Raw genomic sequence first — 24,778 nt, forward strand, 5'->3', positions numbered from 1 at the left:
TTAATTTATGTTAAGAGAAGAATCTCAATAACAGATGTCTCAATGATTATATTTGTATGGCATAACTTAATATATATGTAAATATTATTTTGGGGTGTTCCTGCTCTTTAATTAAGTGTATAGATACTCACATGCAGAAGATCGCAACGGGAAAATGGATTAAACAAACAACTGATCACACGAAGTGTTAAATAAATTCGAAGTAATTAATCTATTAAACCAACAAAAGATAAGCAAGCGATAGATTTATTATTTAAAAGCAATAGTTTTACAATTTCGTTATAATTTCCGGTCGCTTAAAATAATTGATTATTTTTTAGATATTCCAACATGCCTTGGACATTAGCATTAACCTGTGCTTGAGCGACCGATTGGGAGCTCATCTGGTTGCTTGGCATGTGCATATTGGCACCGCCATGTGTTTGGTTGCCGAAACTGTTTTGCTGTTGTTGTTGTTGTTGTTGTCCCAAATGTGGAGCAAATAAATCCTTTTGTTGATGGTGATGAAGCATCTGAGATGGTTGGGGACATGACGGGAATTGCCGGAAAGATAGTATGGCCGGATCCATCGCGGTCCAGTCATTGCCCAAATTACCGCCATTTCGATTATTTTGATTCATTTGATGTGCCTGCATTTCACTGAAGTTTGGTAATTGATGTCGTGGCGATTGCAAATGTGAATCCCAAGTGTTGAAAACGGACAAATGTGACATATCGTTCAAATGTCCTCTATTACCCGCACCCATATTTAGGAAGGGCATCATTTTGCTTGTATTGTGCTCCCGCGGTGCATTTAATCCAAACGAATTCATATGATTGAAGCCCGGTGGCGGCATACGAGCACGTTGCATATTATCAATGTTGTGTTGATGTTGTAGTGGATGTTGTGGATGCATCATATTAGAGTCGGCGCCGACACGCATAGTATTGCAATTGGGTTTCGAGTGTTGTGGTTTTACTAATTCATTCTCCATCAGCTCAGCCAAACCCTTTTGAGTTTCTGTGAACGGATCGAAGCCAAGGTCGTCGTCAACAAAGGAATTACTGGAGAATTCATTTTGCATACGGTTATGCTGATTTTGCAGCAAATTATGTTGTGGCGCTTGTATGGTAGAATGGTGTTGTTGCAACGCCAGCATTGAGTCGAGTTGACCAAGATTTCTATGTTTTTGCTGATTCTGTTGATGTTGCTGGTGTTGCTGCTGTTGTTGTTGTTGCTGTTGTTGCTGCAAATTCGATAGACCCGAGTGTTGCATAAACTGATAAGGATTCGAGTTATTTTCTAAAATCGCATTGCTGCCATTTAAAAGATGCTGTTCATTGTTACCACAATGTTGCTGCAACTGCAATTGCTGATTCTTATGAAAGTCAAAGAATTTCGACATATTTATGCCATACAGATTTTGACTTAAGAGAAGTTCTGATGCATGCTCCAAAGTTGTTAGCGGTGATTGCCCAATCTCAGATAAGCCGAAATGGTTTTGTACACCACTTGGTGGAACATTCGGTTGTAATAAATTCAAATTTCCAAATAAACTATTTTGTTTGTGTAATTCGAGTAGTCGTGCCAGTTCTTTTTGTTGCTGTGGATGCACATGTTGAAACTGTTGCTCTTCAATGCCCTTTAATAAATCTGGTAATGGTGATATTTTTACATTATTCATTTGATTTGACAGGTCTTCAACCTTGTCTTCTGAACTATTTGGTGTCTGCAGTGTTGTGCCAGGCGAAAACAATGGCGTTAACTTGCTATCGAATAGATTAAGTTGCGGAAGTGCTGTTTTTATGTTAACAAGATCTTCGTTTTCATCAGTTTTCAAATTAGTTTCTTCAAATGATTTATCTGCCAACAATTCGTCTGCTTCGCTAGTTTCAGTTTCCTTGCTATCGGTGAATTCGTTTCCTGATACTTCCGGACTTTCGAATAGTTCCGTGGTGGTATCTATATTACTGCTACTACTAATGCCCTTATCGCTGTCGCTGCCACCAAAATTATGCTCACAGTCCTCAATTGGTTTAATGTCGACAATTTCGTCGACATTTTTCTTAGAAGCCTTCGGCTTGCTAATTTTACCCTTTGTTGTACTGTTATTCATATTGTTTGGGGTAACGTTTCGATCTTGGACGGGGCTGGCGAATATTGACGTATTTCCATCAGCGGATGACGATTCCGATCCATCCTTGACATCACCATTATTATTGATATTTTCCCGCTGCGCATTTGGGACGTAACTTTTATTTACATCGTTTGAACTATTTGTTGTTTTATTTTTTGATTTTGCACTTTTGTCATTTTTAACCTTCTCATGTCTACCGCGCTCCTTTTTATTTTTAACCTCACCAGAACTCGTTGGTACAAGCTCTTTATTAACTGGTGAAACTGATAAGGTAGGACAAGGATCTGTTGTGCTCTCCAGCGTAGCTCCATTAGACGCCGCTGGTAGTGAAGGTGAAGAAACACCAGACGATGTTATGGTCTGTGGCGGCGTACTGGAATTTGTTTTAGTTGTACTACTATTTTTACTAGCGCTACCCTGACTACTCTCCCCGCTGTTACTTCCCCACACAGGCACACCACCATTACCATTTGCTTGGTTTGTCTCACTTGAACCACTCGTATTAGCACTATTCGAACTCACTACCAATGCGTCATGCAAACGTTTCTCATACTCTTGGTGTTTCCCCTGATGCATTTCCTCCTTAGTAAAGCTAGCCTCTGGATCGCCCAACTCATGCAGATACATACAATCACCTTTGGGACACACTTGATTCTTCATAAAATGACTGCAATACTTTGTTGTACCCAAACTGGTTTTGATAAGTCTGCCATCGATTATTATATTACGGGTATTGACACTTTGTATGGCTCTAAGAGCATCATTGTTCTGTACATAAGTGACATAGGCCGATGCCGACGGGCCTTGTACCCCAGCATAGGCGGTACTTGGATTTATCACAACTTTATGTATCTTACCATATTTGCCAAAGTACTCGTGCTTCTTGAGTACCTCAGCATCAGCCAATCGAGGCGGCAAACCGACTACAAATACTAAATTCTTTTGCACCACTCGCACATTCGACAAATGCTTGCGGTTTTCAGTCACGCGCACCTTCTGCTTACGCTTTTGGTCGCGTTGTTTCTTCTGCGACTTGAACGCCAAAATTTGCTCTTGAGTCAGTGGCGTGAAATCCGCAGGATTCTCCGTGTATTCCTTTCTACAAGCGGGACATAATTTATTCTCATCGGTGCGTATCCTGTGCCAGCAGAAACGGCATATTTGATACCCGCATGTGCAAGGAAAGAAGTTCAAATCATCAACCTCAAGAGGCTCCATGCAAAGTGGGCATTCAACTGAGTCTTCGTTGTTATCCATAGCGGTCGTTTTGGATTTCTTCCTTATTTATAACAAACAAGCAAGCAAGTCAATAATCAGGCCAAATCAAGCAGACAAATATGCTCTAGTTTTACAATAGATTATTTTCTTTCGAGCTCAATCCTTTCTAAGTAGGCGCCAGGAGCTGTGTAAAGAAGAAATAGAGAAACATATGTTAGACGAAATATATTAAACATATATACATATTATTTTAATTGCTCTGTTTAACTCTAGGAACATATATGTAAATGTGTGTGTGTGCGTAACAGCTGCATTTTACTTAAGCTCGCCAAATAGTCAACGTGCAATTAAACGTTTAGCTGCATTTTCCACGAAAAGCACTAAAAGTTGTGCTCAAATATTTACATGCAACACTATATTTGGTCAGACCTATGCCATATTGACGCAATGTCCTTATGTTATAAGGTAGACAATGTTTGATATTTCCATATTTGCCTTTGTGCTGTTCTTGTTTTGTGCTTATAGAAATTTACCCATAATATTTTCGATAATTGTAGCCAATTGTTTTTTAACCAATAGCTTAGCTTCGTGCACTACCTGCGTGTATTTGCACTTAAATTGGTATGTGTGTTTGTTAGCTTGCCACTGCGATTTGTAGGAGAAGATTGAAATACAATACTTTTAACTTTCAAATCAAAACAGGAATCCAAAAGCCACTGCGAACAGTCCAATCTGTCACTTAGACATGCAGATACGAGAGAGGAAACAGAACAAAATAGGCAAAATGGAAAATGATTTCGTTGTGTGCCAAAGCGCTTAATACATATACGCAAACGTGAATCAATTGAGCACTGCTCGTATTCCGGTGAAACTCTATGAAGATTTGGTGGAATTGGCACAAATGGCAGAGTGTGGCTTGTAAAATTGTGCTTGTCATATACAACCTCTATATGTAATATATGTTACTGCGTTCGCTTGTGTGTGTTTGTCTTATTTGATGTAAAAAAAGGATACGCATCTCGCGCAATATCGCACAATAGCAGCAACAACCCGTTTCACCGCACCATTGCCCTCTTGAATGTTTTTTTTTTCGTTCGTTCGCTTTTTAGTTTAAACTGTGGAAGGGATGATTTTTGAAGGTTCACCCCTTCGTGTAACTTTCAAGCGAAAATATAAACAAAAACTCAATGCAATCTCGCAAATGCACGAACGATAACAATAGTGAGCTTAGATTTTTTTACCATGCGTGTATTCTCTGTCGGTTTTATTGTGCGTTCGAAATTTTTAAAGTAAACGCGTTAGCGCTGCAGTAGTCGCAAAAGTTAACTCACACGTCGCAGTTGGGAAAAATTAGGCGAAAGGCCGATTTAAAATTTCCAAAGTCGCACACTCACACCAACATTCTACGCAGAAACTCTCACCAAAATAGTCGCCGATACACTCCGTAGTGTGTGGAACAGTGAATCGTTGGGTTGACGATAAAATTGACGTTTCAAACGTCAGACGCGCTCGTGCACTCGACCACTAAAACGCTTGACGATGTGCTCCATATGCAACACCACCAACAACCAACCGACCGTTCCGACCATTCAACGAAAGCAAGGCGAATATGAATTTTCCGCGTGTGCGCAAATTACATTTTAAAGTGTAAAAAAATCAGCAAATATTTAATTTCAATAGTGAAATGATCAAATCAACAGCTGCAAAAGCGGCATTGTAACCGCCAAAATGTATTGTTAAATGTAAGTTTAAACTGTTTAACAAATAGTGAGTGATAAGTACCGCGGATAAAGTTAACAACATTCACGCGCCGCTGTCAAAACGAGTCAAATTTTAAAACAATTTCAATTTCTAATTGTTGTTGTGGTCTAATGGTAAGTTGTGATAGTTGTCAAATCCTAACTTGTATGTTATACATTATTGGAAGCTTACTTTTAAGCTATGCACTTGGTTACATAAAATTACTAACTAAAACTAATACAGTCCTTGCTCACTCTACGAATTTTAAAGTTTTGCAATGGCAATTCCACTTGTGTTCGAGGGGGTAGCAATACATATGTAACAAGCACATGCATGTAGGTGTTTGAGTGTAGTGGGAAGTGTAGCAACAACTATGGCTGTCCGCCATATTGACGAGCATCTTTCATTTCCTTTGCTGTATACGTTGTTGCCGTTCGTGGTTTTGTGTGAAAATAGTTTGCAGTACAATTTTAAATGGCGAAAATGTTAAAATAATGCAGTAAAATGAGCGATCGCAATTTTAAAATTGGCCAAAAAGTGCAAATTGTGGGTAAAAATCTGCGTGGGCAAATCGCTTACGTGGGTTTGACCAGTTTCTCGCCGGGCAAGTGGATAGGCGTGGTGCTGGACGGAAAGGATAAAGGCAAAAATAATGGTACTGTCAAGGGCATCACTTATTTTAAATGTACTGCTAATTGTGGACTCTTCGTGCGTCCAGCACAATTGAATTTAATTGTGGATAGGGAAACGGATGAAATGGCAGAATCAACAGCTGCCGAGTATGGACAGAGCAACGTCGTCAAATCAGTCGGAAACGAAAAGGCTTCAACAGCAACGCCAGAAAAATCAGCAGCGCCGCACTGTGCTGAAAAAGCAGTGGAAAAACTTGAAGCAAAGCATCCCATATCTGATGCGTTAACTACGGAAGCCGTTCCACATATTGCGGCAGCTAATAGCAAGGTCACAACAACATCGAATGGAAATTTGCTGAAGGCAACCAAAATTAATCAACCATTACAAGCGAATCAGCGCATCATTTCCTCCAATACGCAACTGGAACTATCATTTACGGGCGCAAGCGTATCAGTAGCGGCACCAAAGCGTAGTAAAACTACAGTTAGTCCTTCAGAGTCGTTTTGTTGCATCAGACAGCGTTCAGCATTTGTGGAAACTGGCTTCCTGGAGATACTGAACACACAATTCACGCCCGGTCATCCACTACGCTCGCCGACTTTGTTCAACATCAACAATGGATCGCACACCGCACTCGCAATCAGCCCCACAGAGCAATTGCAACAACAGCAGCAGCAACAACAGCGATGTAAAGATTTGGAGGCACAAAATGCCAAGTTAAACGAAGAATTAAATGATCTGAAGAGTCAACGTGTAGAGGACAAACGGCGTATGTACGAACTCGAAAAGATACGCTTGCAAAAGGAGCACTTAAGCGAGTTCAAAACGCAGATTATGGAGCAACATGGTATGCTGCAACGAGAATTGCAACGCTGTCGACAAGAGCTAAGGGAAGTGAATGACTACAAGACAACGTATAAACGTGAACTGGATGAAGTGGCTGAGAACATTGAACTGCTCACATTGGACAAGGAGATGGCAGAGGAGCGTGTTGAAACTCTACAAATAGAGTTGGAAACGGCAAATGAGCGTATTGAGGAACTCGCGTTAGATATTGAAATCTTGAGAGCTGAAAATGAGAATTCCATAACAGACACAATTGGTGTACGTTCAGATAATGAGTTGAAGGAAGAAATCGTACAACCGACAGCAATCGAAATCAAACGCCTCGAACAGTACAATCAACGACTGCGCGAGACTGTTGTGAGACTGCGTGATGTATTGACACATGAAAAGCAGGATCTACAAAAGGCCAATAAGGAATTGGAGACGAAAACTTCTGAAATCTCTGAACTTAAGAAAACCAAAGAGATACTTTCGAAGCGTATTGATATAATGGAAATGCACATAATCGACTTGAAAGAACAAGTAGATGCGGCACTTGGCGCGGAGTTAATGGTTACAACGTTAGCAGAATCTAAAATCGAATTAGAAGAGCGTGTTAAATTGTTGGAGGAGGAAGTTATGGAGCTCGAGGCGCTGGAAGAGATACACGAACAAATCATTGAAGGCAATCAAGAATTAGAATTGGATTTACGTGAAGAGATTGACGTGCTCAATGTGACGATAAAAATGTTACAAGACGAAAAGAACAATACGCTAGAAACCATATATGATCGAGACGTGACTATTATGAAATTTAGAGAGCTGGTTAAAACATTAAACAACAATATACTCTCAAAGGACCCGCTATCAAATGTATTGGGCAACGTTACAGGAACAGGCACTTCCACATCAGACGATCTCAGCAGCACCCTCTCCAATCAGGACGAAACCCAAAGTATAGACTTCAATCAAATGTTCTCGGTCACAAAGGCTTGCGAAAGGGCCATCGACTCGCGTTTAAATGCAATTGAACTCAAACTGTGCAAAGCTCACATTACGCACCTACTAGCGTTCGTCCCCGAGGAGATCATGCTGCGTGGCTGCGAATATGACATAATATTGGTGTTGCTGTTATTGCAGCGCTTGTACGAAAAAATTGAAATCATTTGTCACATAATTAATGAAAAATTTCCATCGTCCTGTGAATTTGCCAAAAACGCCATATTTGAGGGATTCTCGGTACACCGTTTTGCTTTCCGTTGCAAATGCCTCTATGTATTGCGTAGCCTTAAACTGGTCATTAAACAGTTAATTTTCGGTTTGAATCACTGCGATTATGAGGTGTGCACACATGCCGCTATTTACCGCGGAGAAATGGAAACGCAAGAGAAATCTATTGATGATTTAATTAAACGGCTAAAGGGCGATATGCTCGACGAAAATACATCCATGGAAGCGGCGGAGCGAACTCTGTCATTTTTCAATACACTTTACACTAACCTGATCTGCTCGCAAAATCTCGCTGAGTTAATAGACGAACAAAAGCTTTATGTTATGTTAGTTGAAGTGCTGGATGTATGCCTGGACTGCATCAATACGAATGCTGGTATACTGCATACTATCATACAATTGGGTGATGAAAATACCGAATCATTTTGGGCCATGCAATTTCTCATGGAAAACGTCAATCAATTCAAGCAAAAATTGCGTAAGTTGCAACGGAAACTTCCTTCGGCTGCAGTAGATATTTCTGCCATGCAGCAACAACAAATTCAGCGCATACAGCACATACTAACTACAAACGAACATTTTGGACGTTTCATCAACATATTAATAGCAACATCCAAAGACGCAACGAAGGACATATCAACAAGCAACTTTTCTACCAACGAAGAGCGGCTGTGTGATGCAGCCATTGAACATAAAAAACTTTGGAAAATTATTATTTCGAATTGTACAAAATATGCTGCTGCGGAAAAGCCAACACCAATTGCCTTATTCCATCACTGCGTTCAGCAGCTGGACGAAATAATCAATGAACTCAACACTTTCATCTCGGAGAATGAGTCTGTGCGCAGTGCAAATAAAAACACCATGTTTGTACGCTCTTCAGCCACTACGCTGCTGCAGCGCTCAATGCAACTCAAACAGCACTCTGAGGATATAAAGAGTTTGAAGCATTCATTAGCCGAAAGAGATAAGGAAATCAAAACGCAAAAATACTTGTCAAAAATTAAACAAAACGAATTTTCCGAAATGCAAATACGAAAAGAGATCGCCGAACGTAACTTGACGAAAGTCCAACGTAGCCAAGAGGAATCTCTAACGCAGATTATCGAATATATAGAGCAATTCGACAAACTAATGTGCCAACGTGAGCATATAATCACACAATCCTTCAATATGCTGAAGGAGAAACTCGCTACCATGGAGCAGAACCATGCGCTGCTTGAACAGAAACTCATCTCACGCAAGGAAGTCATCAGCTTTTCCACAGATGAAAGTTTTCGCGAAATTGAAACACTTAATAAATGTTTACGATACGAACGTGCTGAACGTTGTAAGCTGCACATCGACGAAATGAAAACGCGCATGCGCAGTTTTGAGCCACTATTTGTGCCACACCAAAAGCGTATGCATTCGCCAGCAGAAACTCGACTGGTCAAGGAATTGCGCACTCTCAAGAACCAGTGGATACTTTCACATATCAAATTAAAACCAACTACAGAAATCGAACGTTGTACGCTGAAGCGAAAATCAAATGAACTGCTGCAATGCACGTGGAACACATATTTCGAATCACATCCTCACCGCAGCGCTTCAAGTCATTTCGGTGCTTTCGGCACAAAGGATGTAAATCAAATATTTAATTAGGATGTTTTGAGAGCGCGTATCTTTAGTATTTTACTTCATTAGCTTAACTTTCAATAAACACCCAATATAAAAAAAAAATATATTGAAAAAATTGGAGGACTTGAAAATGTATCGGTGGCCTATAAATTGTGAATTAGTAAACTTTGACTAGCGTAAATTAGTTCTTTTATTATTGAGTCATCTTGTATTTATTTCAACCAAATTGAAATGAAAAATCTCACTGAATTACAAAAAATAATTTTTTTGTTGTAGTGATCAAGTAGTTTTTAAATACCACAAAAAACTTTATGAAATTGGTACCGTTGATTTTCAAATTCATGAGTTATTAAAAAAACATTGCATAGGTTATAATATAAAGCATACATGAAACTAGTTAAAGCTTCAAATTGCTTCTAAAAAAGCCTATGACTTATGTATAAAAAAAATTATAAAAAATATTTATATTATTTCAACTAAAATTAAGAGTCAGTTATTGACTTTACTAACACTTAATAAACTAAAAATCAATAAAAGTTTCACTTATTAAATAAAATAATTATATTAATGGTAGACTTTTCCACTTTCTTGTAAAACAAAATTTTTTAAATTAAATTTAATAAAAACTTCCAATTAATTTTGAGTACATTTACCGAAATTTGGAAAATAAATGTTATAGTATTAACGGGAAATATAGGCAATAAATTGATATTAATTATTATGAAGCTAAATGAGTGTATGTCACTATTTAAATATTAGAGATATTAAATTTTTATTTATATATATATTTTAACCTAGCAACAGATTTACAGTTATAATAATTAATAAAAATATAGGACAGTATGTTAATTGTAGTTGTTCATACAGAATTACTAGGTCATTTTTCAAATAAAAGTTATTCAGCTGTGTTACTGATGTTGTTATTTATTGAACAATTTTGCCCTATTTTGAATATTTATTTCAAGTTATAGATTTTATTAACATATTATTTCACTGAATATAAAGTATCAGTATAAGTATATATGTATGTACATATTTCCAACCACTGACCTTCCTCCATTTTATAACACTGATCAACCCCCAGTCCAAAGCAGCGCAAACATGCACGTATTTACAAGGAATTGCCAACAGAATTATATTATCATATGCTGCTACTCGATACTTGTAGGCTACACGCACGCTCATTGGGTTGTTACACATTTCGATCGGCATTGGTCATCCCTTATGGGCAATGTTAGTTCTTACTTATGCACATGCATATATACTCTTTATATATGTATACAAAAATGCAGATGCGAATGCATATTTTAACAGTTACCCTACAGTGGAATATTTCAGTTCGATACTACATAGCATGACCACCATTTTATTTCATTTTGTTTCCATTTAATAAAATATGTACATACATACATACATATGTATGTGAAGTATACCTATGTATTTACATTATCAGCATGTGCTGGAAATCGCGCGATTTCATTTTGATAGCGAAATTGCAAATCGCACGAATTGATTTAAGGTGTGATGAAATTCTCTCGATTTTGTTCTGATTCGAACTTAAATTCGAAACAGCTGATAGTCAAACAACTGACATCCAATAACAGTTTCGGGTGAAATATTTTTTGAATATGCGTGTTTTTATTGTTTCTGCTTATTTAATATACTGAAATGATTGAGAAAATAATAAGAAAGTTGCCCGGTGCATTTTAAGAGTCAGTGTGAGTGCAATTAGAAAGGTACATATACGCTGTATGCCCAAAGTTAAAATGCAGCATCTGATTATTTACAGATTCATTTCGATCTACAGAATAAATAAAGAATCATTTCAAAACATTATGAACGATATACATAAGGTCACTAATAACTCCAAAGACCAGAGCTGTTAAGCTGAAATTAGCAGCTTGCGGAAAAGGATTTCAGAGATCCAGCGCTTGGCAGAACGTGTGTGCTGGGTTTTCCAAATATGATTTTAGTTGTGTCGTTTTAATTTCAATTCAACTGAATCGAGTTGCAAGCCATAATAGTGACAATAATATTTTCGCTTACATGAGTGGTACACTTACAACCATTTCACAAATTAATTTATTTTCTCCAAAGTGTATTCAACAAAGTGAACTAAGTATATGACATTTAATTTTTTTTTACCCGAATTTGACATGTTTGTTGCCATTGATTTAACCCTTACATTTATTCAAAAATTCAAAAGTAAACAGATTTCAAACCAAAAAAATATTTTTTGAATGAATAAAAGAAAATGTCAAATACTTTCTGCTTATGCAAAACAACTCATGGAAGCAATTTAATAATGTTTTGTGCTCCATCTGACAAACTGCAAACCATTTTATGAATGTATATTATATTGTTCAAGATAAAAAAGACGGGTTAACAAATACATGAATTGTTTACTATTTTATTGTCAAAAAAGGGTATGTCAAATACTTAGTTCACTTTCTTGAATACACTTTGATTTTCTCATATTGTTTTCAGGGTGGATTTTTCTTTTCTTAAAATGTTGCAACCTAACCCGAAAAAATGCAACATTTACTACTCTGCGCAAAACGTGAGAGTTGCCCGGCATGTCAGGGAGTAATAGAGCATTTGTAAATGTTGTCATAAGGTAGCATTTCTCATCGAGAAAAGAATAATACATTCAAAAAATACCTGTAAATTTAGTTTTTTGAAAAAAAGTATGTATCAGTAAAATTGTAAATTTTCCAATTCCCGTTATTTTTGGAACACACCACATATATTTTATAATTTACCTATTAAATTAGTTAGATTTAATAATTGTATTTAATGATATTATTGTTATTTTTCCTTTTATTAGTATTAATATAGAATTATATACATTATATAATTATAAATTATATTATATTGAAAAAAAATAATAATATTAATGGATATTAAACAATTTTATATATTGGATTTTCAATAGGATGTATTTGTAGCGAAACAGATTGATTGTCGTAGAAGTGCCTCCAAAACTGTCGCAAGAGGACATTTTTGAAGCTATAATATTGTGCGCCAATATCGACAAATCATGAACTTATAACTCTTTAGTAGTGGAATAATGTGTCTTATTTTCAAACTTTTTATACTCTCGCAACATGTTGCACAGAGTATAATAGTTTTGTTCACATAACGGGTTTTTGTGTCACCAAGAAATAAAAGAGCTAGATATGGGGTTATATATACATATATAAATGATCAGGATGACGAGTGGATTTGAAATCCGGATATTTGTCCGTCCGTCTGTCCGTGCAAGCGATAACTTGAGTAAAAATTAAGATATCTTAATGAAACTTGGAACACATATTCCTTGGCACCCTGAGGAGGTTGCTTTCGAAAATGGGCAAAATCGGTCCACTGTCACGCCCACAAAATGGCGTAAACCGAAAACCTATACAGTGTCATAACTAAGCCATAAATAAAGTTATGCAAATAAAATTTGGAACCTAGGATCACATTAGGAAGGGACACATTTGGGTGTAATTGTTTTTGAAAAGTGGGCGTGACCCCGCCCCCAAATAGGTTTTTTTGTATATAACTCGCAAAGCAATAAAGCTATATAAACCAAACTTTCTGCAGTCGTTTCTTTTAGCCAATCGGATAATAACCACGCCCAACTCCCATACGAAAGTTAGGTTGAAAATTACTAAAAGTGGGTTAACTCACTAACGAAAAACGTCAGATACACAAAATTTTACAGAAGAAATAGCAGAAGGAAGCTTCACTCAATTTTACAAAATGAAAAATGGGCGTGGTCAAAAACCATATCTCAGGAACTACTCGACCGATTCGAATGAAACTCGGTATATAATATTTTCTTGACACCCTGACAACACGGTTAAAAAATTAGCGAAATCGGTTCACAACCACGACTACTTTCCTTATAACTCAATTTTGAATTCCATCTGAATCCTGTATAATACTGTATATGATCTGTGGCATCACTTGTGAAAAAATTGTCGAAAACGGACTATAACTTTTCAAGGCCCCAGATATCGAACATGTTGAATTCAGCGCCTAAGGTTAAATTTTGACCGAAAATATGGGTAAATCTCTCAGATAATTTAATGTAATTCAGAGGAAATTGTTTTCTTCCAATAGCGTGTCTCAGTTCTAAAAATTATTAAAATCGGGTCACAACATCTCCTAGCTCACATATCCGTAATTATAGATTTTTCAAAAATATCATCCCCTAGCTCACATATACATAATTATAGGTTTTTCAAAAATTCGTTGGGCTTTATTACGCATATATGTATTGGTTAATATGTGATGTATCTTAGTAAAATTAAGTGAGCGTATAGTAGGCGTGTTTTATTTGACCAGCAAATTAAGCTATTAGCTTATTTTGTATGGAAGACTTAGCCAACATAATTATGTTGGCTTGTCATAAGCTATCATAGCTTGTATATTGAACTAGAGGCATTGCCAGTTCATCACTTTTTTTCATTCACAATAGTTTGGTTCTTTCCATAAAAAAGTAGTTGGCAATAGCGAGAAACCCCATTTTGACATATAAAAATGTAAACAAACAAAAATTTTAAATTCTATCGAACTTTATCCATATTTATTTTGACCATCCCGGATCGAATAATGCTTGTAGATTCCTTAAAAATCAGAATATTATAGAAAAGCGGTAAACAAAAGGAAATTTGATTTATAAATTCAACTTTTTTTTTTTCAAATAAATTACATTTCAGCTGAGAGTTCGGGACCGCATTGCCAACACAATTCATTTTTAAGCGAAGATATGAAATAAGCTAAATCCGTTTTATTTGTCCATGATTTAGCTATTAGCTTGTGGTGGTCAAATAAAACACGCCTAGTATTGGATATAGTGTACCTTACTGGTGAAATTGAATGAAATCGGTTCAGGAATTACCTCAGCCCTCATATCTATATATGACGATTTTCGTTATTCTATTAAACTTTATGCCGAATTTATGGGTAAATTTGTGCGTTATCTTAATAAAATTTATTCAATAAATTGCGAGAGTATAAAATGTTCGGTTACACCCGAACTTAGCCTTTCCTTACTTGTTCTAAACAGGTTTCTTTAGGTCCTATGTATATGTGTATGTATATAAAAGGAATTTACAAATTTTGTAATGGATTACTTTTGATATACATATCGCTCATTTACTTGAATAGTGTCATAACTCGAAAAAAAACGATTTTTGAGTTGAGTATGCAGTGTACGCAATTTCGTACATATTGTATAAAAAATTTCATTCCGATGCGTAGGAAAATAAATTTAAAAAATATATGTATATAAAAAATAAAAATAAATTGTTCTGTTACATTATTTTTTAACCACAAAAACGACACTTCTCAGTTGTGCTAGAATTAATTATATTTTTTTTTCCGAAATAGCGACATATTTTCTGTTCAAACACATATTGTGAAATGCTGAATTCGGTTTTCTTTTCGGAAAGAACGACACATTTTGTATTACAACGATATTGCGGAAAAAATTAATTATTTTTTTCATATTGCTTTTTTTTTTAGCAAAAACGATAAATTTGACTTATGACAGCGAAATTGATTTATATTGTTCACAAATAATGACATAATTCAAAGTGGGTCACATTTATGCCCAAGAAAAAGCGTTAGTACACTCTAATTGATCCATTTATTGTTAATCGAATAGTCGATAACTGACGACTATCCGAATAGTGCAATCCGAATATTATTATTCGAACAATGCCCTATTCGGTTAATTCGGTTAGTCGATTAGTCGAAATGAATGTTTTTTTGTTTCAAAATTTGTACGCAATATAATCACTAATGATCTATTAATATTCCCCCAGTTCATTAACTACAATTAAACGCAAATAAAATTTTATGTTATGTTAAATAATCCCAAAAACTAGTTCCACAAAAAAAATTATTCCAAGCTTTATAGAATACAATAATTTATATTTCATTCAATAGCTTCGATTTCTTAACAGAGATCCACCCATATGGGGTATATAGTCTTTGCAATCCTGGCAACGTTTAAATTTTCGTCCTCATTAACATCTTTCACTACGACAAATCTCTCAAATTGGTTGGTTTCCGCTAAGCAACACCTTGGTTGGTATCGGTGCTCAGGTTTTTAATGAAGTTGATGTCAAAAGACAGAATTTCCAGCGCATAATTTGAACATTGGATAATTATGATTTTGATGTACCCATATCAATGGCAATTATTAATTTGGCCATTATTAATTTGGCAATATGCCATTTGATAAATGACGTATTCCACCAAGATAATTTGACAAACTCCGCTATGTGAAAAGCTACGAATTGTTTCGTTTTTATTACAATAATTTAGGCGAAACGAATGTACTTAGCGGGTCGAACGCTTTGGCGAAAATTCGACTTGTCCGTATTGCGATTGGCGTATGAACACATTCGACTAACTGTTTTTTTCCATACCAAAATAATAGAAAAACGTTACACGAATTTATCCGGGGGCACTTACATATATTAATTCCGCTTAAGTGCCTCGATTTACTCCTGTTGACAATGCACAGGCCATTCATTGCAAAAAACAACAAAACTTAAAAGGATAAAATTGCAAATAATTTTTATTAGTGGCTTAAATGTTACAGATATTTAATGTTGATGGTAGGTGTCATACCCATATCCATATAAAAGAGCTGATTGAACCAAATTTACGGGCAACAATGTTTCCAATTAGAGGTTCGTTACTATAACAACATGCCCATAACCATAACTATCAATTGAATTTTGATTTTCATTGTAACCATAAAAATTAGTTTGTTGATTTTTTTTTATATTTGATTTATTTGGCACTTTCGAATTGAAAACAAAAACTACAAATGCTGTTATGACTAAACCAATAATCGAGTATAGTAAATATTGTTACGGTTAAGACAATAGTTATGGATATGGGGTTATCGCCACAAATTTTTGAACAAATACAGCATTTAAAGTGTAACATCGTCTAAAATTCGGCGAAATCGGAGTACACAGATGTTGTAAAGAAATTTTAAGGAGGCGTTCCTTAAAAATTTATTTCCCCTATGCCAAAAATGGACAAAATCAGATCAATACCTCCTCTATACCTAATATATGTATTTTCAAACATCCGGTGGTCTTTATACCGTATATATCGTGATATATATGTGAGATATCAAACAAAATTAAATGAACGTGTAATCTGGAATATGATGTAGCTTGGTTGCAAAAATTGCTGAGAACGGTCCAGCGTCCATATATGTACTATATAAAATTGTTTTCGTTATTCATATAAAATATATGGGTCAAATTAATAACATTACATAAATAAATTGCAAGAGTGTAAAATGTTCGGTTACACCCAAACCTAACTGGCTAATGAAAAAAAAACGTTCGTCATATTTTGACAGTTTAGACGAAACGATTTTCCCCACATTCGCCAGTGACAATACCAAATATTCATCCTCGCCGGTTCCTTCGCCTATTCTTGGCGAATTCACCAAGTGTTAGCCACTCACAATTCGAGCTAGCGAAATTCGACAGAAAATTCATTCGCTTTGCCAGTGACAATGCCAACATTAATGTATTTGATATTCCTTATACGTTTTTCACAATTTTCTTGATATTTTTTGTTAGTTTCCCCGATTTTCCTCTGTACAATGCTTTCCCCTATCCAAAGTGATGAAATTAGCCTTAATTAATTAAAATTTCTTTTAAATTTTGGAACTCTACTTACTCTTTTACTTTTGTTAATATTTTTTATGTTATTTTATATTTTTTAAAGGAAATGTCCAGCACTCCTTTTATTTTTGGAAGCAATAACAAATATCTCTGAGAACTTGCAAAGCTGTACTAAAATATTGATCGATACAATAAAAATTTGTTTAGTATTTAAATGTCATTATATCGCTATTTATCCCAATAAGAGATAATGTGAATATTTTTCCGACTCAAAAATACTGTTAATATAATAACATATAATATTTTCATACAACTATTTTTTTTCAATATAACGACATAGAAATATTTTCCACAAGAATATGTACGTAATTTTTTTCTAAAATTTTTGAACACCTTCCTTATAAAACATTCTAACATTTATATTTATATTTTTCCAAAAATTATTTCGCTCGCTCATATTACAACACTAATTAATTGTTCATTATCTTACAATTACTGTATGTATGTACGTATAATCTAATAAACAAGTAAGGAAGGGCTAAGTTCGGGTGTAATCGAACATTTTATACTCACGCAATTCATTGATGTAATTTTATTAAGATAACACACATACGAATGCAGTATTTGTGCAAAGTTCTGTTCTGATATCTTCCCTAGTGCTTACTTTATATATTGTAAAGTAAACGATTCAGATCGACTTCAAAGTTCTGGTATATTGGATGTAGGCGTGGTTGAGAGCCGATTTGGCCTATTTTCACAACATATCATTAATTGCTACGAAAATATTACGAACCGAATTTCATTGAGATTGGTATACAAAAAAGGTAGTAGAGGGCGGGTCCCCGTCCACTTTCCCAAAAAGCATCCAAATATACGCCTTCCTAGTGCGATCATTTGTACCAAATTTTTTATTTTTTATAGCTTTATTTATGGCTTAGTTATGCACTTTATCTGTTTTCGATTTTCGCTATTTTGCGGGCGTGGCAGTGGTCCGGGTTCGAAAGCAACCTTTTTATGGTCCCAAGGCATATGTGTACCGAGTTTCATCAAGATATCTCAGTTTTTAATCAAGTTATCGCTTGCACAGACGGACTGACTGACATACGGACTTCAAATCTACTCGTCACCCTGATCACTTTACAACTCTGTTGCGAGAGCATAATTATTATCTAAAAACCTACCAACTCGCGGTTAATTATTTAAAAAGAACAAAATGTGATGTTAAATATATATGTATACTTCTTAAATATAATCGGACCGATTTATTTTTTATTTACACTTTAATATACCAGACATTTTGCATTCATTTTTTCATTAAGTTTATCTGTTCCTAATTTCGATTCAGTCACAATAACATCAAGACATCAATTTCATTAGATTTTACTAATTTTTGCATTGTAGAGCCTGATAATTTATTATTTATGCCACTTTTTAATATTAATATCGTTAGATGGAGGAGATAACATAAACCATATCATGTTGTATAATCGTTTAGCATGGTAAGATTATAGGAAGTTGGATAATTAGTGGCATATCATTATTGTGGTATCGTAAAAATTTACCCTAATGATATATAATTCAAAGAAAGTTTTATCACAATATTAACATCACTTATTATTTATTTTTAAATGTGTTACTTCCTATCAGGATGACGAAAATCTAAATTTAATCCATTACTACTACCTCACACCTAATATAACACAACTGACTATCAGAATTAAAAGCACATTCTCTGGTAATGGTTTAATAAATGTAGGATGCTACATACGCTCATATCAATGGGTTTGCAAGCGAAGAGGTATGCATAATTTTGCCCGAATACCGTGCTGCTGTCACCATCCCATACCCTGCTCAAGGAAACATTACATGTCGAAATTTGGAGTGTGAAATCTCTACGTATGTGCTACAGAATAATTGTGTTCGTGTATTTGTAACACATCAACGCGGTTGACAAGTGGCGAGATAAAACATATTTCTGAACTCTCAACGTTTTGCGGCTATAGATAGCCCTTATTCGCCATATCAATTTTTTGAATATTTAATTTTCAATTAGGCTTTTTGAAGAACAGTTACATGAAAAGTGCATTTCGCGTCAAGCCACTCAATTATAGCAAAGTAATGGCAAAGGTAAAAATCAACTTTTCCAAACTTTTTATTTTTTTCATACTCAGTCACATAATGAAGGAGCAAAATTCAAAACAATTTAACTCTATTTTGTTATATTGCATTTGTCAAATTAATTAATAAACAAACTTGAGGGCAGGATAAAAGAGGTTTTTTGTAGACTTTTAATGCTTATGGACCCCTGAGCAGACCACGATCCTGTCTATATGTCAAATATTATTTATAATTAATTTAATTGTAATGTAAACATTCTCTATTGAATTAGCGAGTTGTTCAATATTATTTTAATTACAAATAAAGAAATTACACAGACTACTTGATCTCAAACGGTGAAAACTTTTTCCATCCAAGACAGGTGCCATATGTAAATAACAGGATCGGACCAGCTTATATGCATTTATCGTTGTTACAGTAGAATAAAACCTGTATGAAATGATTAAAAGAGGTTCTCTGTTGACGACCCTAGGCCTTTTTAAAGGTTTTTGGTTTGAATATCAAAAACCAAGGAAAAACTCTATAAAGAATGGACCACTCAAAATTTAGTATAAAAAATGCTCATATTAAGAAAATAAATTATTTTAAAACACGATGGTGCAATGGACAAAAGGTTTGCTCTTCGCTTTGGATCTCTTCAATTACAGGTGTTAAAGAATATTAGGTTTGTGTGTTCTTGTTGTCGGGATAAAAGTTTTCCAGGTGTATGAGTCATGAATCTATTCAATCTTTTAAAGCATTGGATTAAAATCAATAATAACTAAACTTGACTGCACTTAAGTTGAATGCACTAAAATTGCATGAAACAAATATTTTGTACACACTGAAATAAGGTCTCTGAAATAGAAAATAGTAGAATACAACTAAATTCCAATTTATGAACTAATCAATTTTTAATAATTTCTTCTCGTAGATAAGTTTATATTATGTTCAAATTTTAGCTACATATGATACACATATTTTAGCCCTAAATAGCACTGGATTTGATATAGACGATTTTACCTTGATTTGGAAAGTATAATGTATATGTATACGTATTTATGCAAAGCTACATATATTATATATGCATATTTGTTTGTATGTATGTCCTAAAGTTAAATCACAAAAAGCACAAATATTACACATTCTTTCGCTATATTCTAGCATCACTTTTTGAGTCGCACTTACCTGATCCAATTTTCCAAACCTTTACAAGTTAAGAGAAGTGGCAGACGCACTAATTTAGCTCCTGAAATGAAATTATTTTTCGAACATAAACCAAATTTTTTTCGTCATTTTGCTTACTTGGCAAAGTTGTTGCGCGGCAGTATCCGGATGTCTTTACAGACAAAATAATTTTAGCCAGTGAAAAATTATGCAATTCAACTTTCCACACAGAGACTATGAATGTTAAATTGCACAAAAAACGCAAATTTTCACAATAAAAAAGGAAAAAATCTTCTTTAAAACAATATAAATCCACTTGTGCGATTCTTTTACTGATAGAGACAGCGCGTTGATTATTTTGACAGATCACATCAGCTGATCTTCCAATTCTCATTGTGAACTGTTCATTCTCGAAGCAATGTCAAGAATATTCGAATATCACAGACAAGAACCTTTTGCCGAAGTTGGCAGGATAAAAAAATGTTATGCAAAACATTTATTATAAATATATGATTTTTTATTTTTAATTTAGAAAAAATCTAGTACTTCCACACAACCTCGAAATATATTATAAATTAATTGCGTAAATAATATTTACGTTAATAATATTTCTCAAGCAATTTATAGGCGAAAACAAAAAAACTAGGGCATAATGTTTCTTCAATTTTCTATAACTAACATATCTTTGTTAAAGAAACATAACGAAGGGATTTGGTGAATTATAATATACTATTTCATCGTAAAAATAAACATTAACTAGTATATGAGATATATTCTATATCGAATAAAGTGATATATTTAGTTGAAAACTGAAAATTACCATGCTACAGTCGTGGTCAAAATATAGAAACAAAAACTTTTAAAAAATTTCTGTTGATTGGTTTTTTAACATTTTTTATATTTACGTATTTAACATCAATGGCTTGGAAGAATAAATACGTTTAAGCTTATTAAAAATTAAATTCAATGTAAAAATGAAGTACATGCTTTTTTTAATGTCCAAAATTATAACAAAAGGTATAAAACGTATAAAATAAACATGTATTTAAAAGATAATTGAATTTAATATGTATACTGTAAAGTCGAGTTTTTATATAATCCCTAATAACTAAAATAATTTCTATTAAAAATGTATCAACAGGTTATAAATTTGTTGCAGTTTCTTTATTTTAGAACCAAAAAAAAATTGCCCAGCTGATAGTATTAACTGATTGATACCAAATAATATGTTTGAAACACAGACATTAAATAACGAAGAACTCACAATACAAAATTTCGATTTTAATCTAGATAGCAATGATTATAGTTAGTAGTTTCCAGGAAATTGGTCCCACTAATAATTAGGTAGATTATCACGCTTTGTGGGCATACAATTTTATAAGATGGTCACAAACTCTATATAAAATATCCATGGGCATCTCTGTTTAGCGCCATCTATCTATGAGTTTTATAAAAATAAGTATATCAGTTTAATTTTTAATTTGAACTTGATATATGAGATTGGTTGCGTCCATTTTGATGAAAAATCATGACACATTATTATTAGTTTTAAATTCCTGATCTTGAAATTTATTATTATTATTTGTTTTTTCTTCAGAAGAAGTGCTCTTTGATCTTTTATTTAAGTTTTGATTAACATCTACAACCTTTAATTTAGCGCATTGAGCCCAATCCCAACGTTTGATGATTCGTAAGGAAGATCTTATCATTTGAGTAGAAAATTATTAATATCGTATAAAAAACAGTAATCAGAAATACAAAACTTCCCATGCAGTACTCAATCATACGAAAATGAATTAACTCGACCCCTTTAAAATAGTTCTTGCCTACATACATATATATATTTTTTTTTTCTACCAAATTGTTAGGAATATGAGTAAATAATTCATATTTTTAATAATTTATTGAAAATAAAACAAATGATAGAGCTTCGTTATGGAACAAGTGAATATATATGTACATATAAATTTACATAGGTTTGTTTGCGCATAACATCATTCAACCATTAGTAAGCATCAGTTACAGGGGAAGCCTGTGGTAAGATACTTTTTTGAATATTGAATGGATATCCGTTTTCTACAAAGGTAAGAGATTCCCATGAGCTCCGTCAGCATACCCATAACAAATGCCATAATATATTGAGAAAGACATTTAAATCTTAATATCGCCGAATTCAAAGAGTGTCAGGCACACCAGTAACTCACTCACTCAGTCATGCTAAGGTGGGGAGTCGGTGCAACTCTTTGCGGGATACAACTTGCAAGACGTCACAAGTCAAAGAAAAGTGTCAGCTAATGATTTCGTGGTAGTTATATTTGTTTTGCTTTAGGCAGGAACAACCTGCGGAAACTTACTCCAGGCATTGCGCAATGATGGCAGTAAACAAGTTGACAGAATGAAGACTGAGGTGGATAAACAAAACAAAACCAAAATTGTTTTAAAATCGACGACATGCATCACACTTCCTAACGGTGCTGCAGTAAAGGCACATGGACTATTTTCGATGTATTCGTTCATTGCTTCGCTTGCCGTAACAATTGACCTCATTTATAATTCAATATGTTCAAAAGTCACAGCATCGTTGCGTTGGAATAATGGTTTTGTTTAATGGTGGCTGACAGTGATGGCGGTCGCGGTGCAGAATGTGTTGGATATGCTTAGTTGAATTGCACTTTTGCCGACTACCGAAAATCAACAACAATCAGACAACCAAGTTTTAATTTATAAACAACAAAATGTATTCTCTGATATGTATGTAGGTACTGTTGCAGCAGATTTAATTGAAGAATTTCAAAGGTAATTAACAAGTCTCCCAACAATTAGTCACAAGAAATAAAAAAACAATTCAAGGGTGTAATGGCGACTTACGAGGTGAGTTCAAAAAGGACCGTTTATTAGTTTAACCTGATGATTTGAATGCGTTAAAGCTTAACATAAACCGTATTTTCAATTTATGTGAATTTGGGGAGTTCTTGAAATCGAGGATGTCAACAATATAAAAAATTCAACGAAATAGTTCTTTGACAAGAACTTCGCTTTAGTATAAAGAAACTTATGCAGTTAAAAAGTATTGAATACGTAAAAGGAATAGAGTTACAGTATTCTTCAAAATTATTCGAAGACCAACATTACATTTTTTTAAATATATACAATCATATATTTCATTTAAACAATTTAGTATAGCAAAGATACATATTTAAACAGTATTTTGTGAACTTTTTATTTACTTATTTACAAATTCTGAACACTCAGCTGTTGGCACCTTTTCTCCCATGACGTGTCCAAAAAAAGGCCTTGCCGTAGACATCATAACTCATAATTGGTTCATCTAAAACATTAAACCAAAAATATTTCTGTATTACATGGATAAATCTAGTTAATAAACGAAGAACAAAAAGAAAATATTGAAATTTTAATTTATAATAGAATTTTAACCAAAAACTCACTTTTGGTCAAATTTTCGCCATATATTGAGTAGAAACAAATAGTTGTAATAAAAATATAAAAAAATACTTCCTTCATTACATAGATAATGTTATTTCAGAGATGTATTGGAAGAAAATTGGTTCATAACTTTTTGAGAAATCGTGTTTTGGAGATAAACGCGTTTAAAGTTTTACATTCAGACTAAAGTATTGATTTGATATTTTTGGATAATATTTTAAACATATTGCACTATTTAATAAGACAAACAAAAACTATTTTAAACATTAACAATTTGAAACCCACCTAACACTATAAATTATTATGATATTTTACCTATTTCTTACTCTAGTCTATCGGGGACAATTTGATCTTTGATCTTTTTTCCACTAATCAAACATTTTTGGTGTTTATTTTTGATTGAACGAAAGATAAAATATAAATTCCAGTACTCCAAAAGGAAAATTGTCGTAATAAAGTAGGAAATACAATTTTTATGAACTATTATAGTTAGTTCGAATATACAAAAGGTATATGAAAATTGTACAAAAATAAATCTAAAATTAGTTATTAGTTTTCAAAAGGCTATTTCCACTAAACGTATAATATAGTTGAAAAATTATTGTTTCATTTTACTGCACTCCATCGCGTTTGATTTACTTCTTGCGTTCTTGCTTGAAGTATATATTTAGGCCTTATTCACATAGGCGTGTACACTGCCCAAGGTAGTTCTTATTGGCCAACACTTATGTAAATAGCATATATAGGTCTATATCACATTGTCTTATTCCTTCAACTTATTCCAACCTTTTATTTGCCGAATACTACATAGTAAATGGATTATTTAAAACCAACAACACATTAAAAAGCAAAGGGGTGGAACGCCTACAACAAATAAAATGAAGCATTATATCCGTTCACTCATTGAAGTCAGCCCATCGAAATTATCACGAACACTCAAAGAAAAAATCAGCCAAAAACTCACCATTCACTACCGCAGATGTTCATGTATGTATGTATGTGTGTGTGTGTGTGTGTACATACCATGAGTGC

General features: G+C 34.1%; 2 protein-coding genes across 2 annotated transcripts; one reads left to right on the forward strand and one right to left on the reverse strand.

The window, feature by feature from the left end:
- Positions 1-206: 206 nt before the first annotated feature.
- LOC105217047 (myb-like protein I) lies at positions 207-20,692 on the reverse strand. Its single transcript, XM_011191854.3, has 3 exons — positions 20,441-20,692; positions 20,324-20,384; positions 207-3,519 (listed from the first exon to the last, which is right to left on the reverse strand). The coding sequence occupies exon 3, from the start codon at positions 3,372-3,374 to the stop codon at positions 297-299; it is 3,078 nt and encodes a 1,025-aa protein (XP_011190156.1). The 5' UTR covers positions 3,375-3,519; positions 20,324-20,384; positions 20,441-20,692; the 3' UTR covers positions 207-296.
- On the forward strand, positions 5,521-9,882 carry LOC105217046 (dynactin subunit 1). The gene has a single exon (XM_011191852.3). It carries the CDS (start codon positions 5,580-5,582, stop codon positions 9,405-9,407), a length of 3,828 nt encoding a protein of 1,275 aa, XP_011190154.2. The 5' UTR covers positions 5,521-5,579; the 3' UTR covers positions 9,408-9,882.
- Positions 20,693-24,778: the final 4,086 nt, after the last annotated feature.

Source organism: Zeugodacus cucurbitae, chromosome 4, assembly GCF_028554725.1.
Source record: "Zeugodacus cucurbitae isolate PBARC_wt_2022May chromosome 4, idZeuCucr1.2, whole genome shotgun sequence".
Lineage (NCBI taxonomy): Eukaryota > Metazoa > Arthropoda > Insecta > Diptera > Tephritidae > Zeugodacus > Zeugodacus cucurbitae.

What these genes read in the sequence shown, in the direction of transcription:
- LOC105217047 (XM_011191854.3), bottom strand. Translation starts at nt 3,374, where the DNA reads ATGGATAACAACGAAGACTCAGTTGAATGCCCACTTTGCATGGAGCCT.
- LOC105217046 (XM_011191852.3), top strand. Translation starts at nt 5,580, where the DNA reads ATGAGCGATCGCAATTTTAAAATTGGCCAAAAAGTGCAAATTGTGGGT.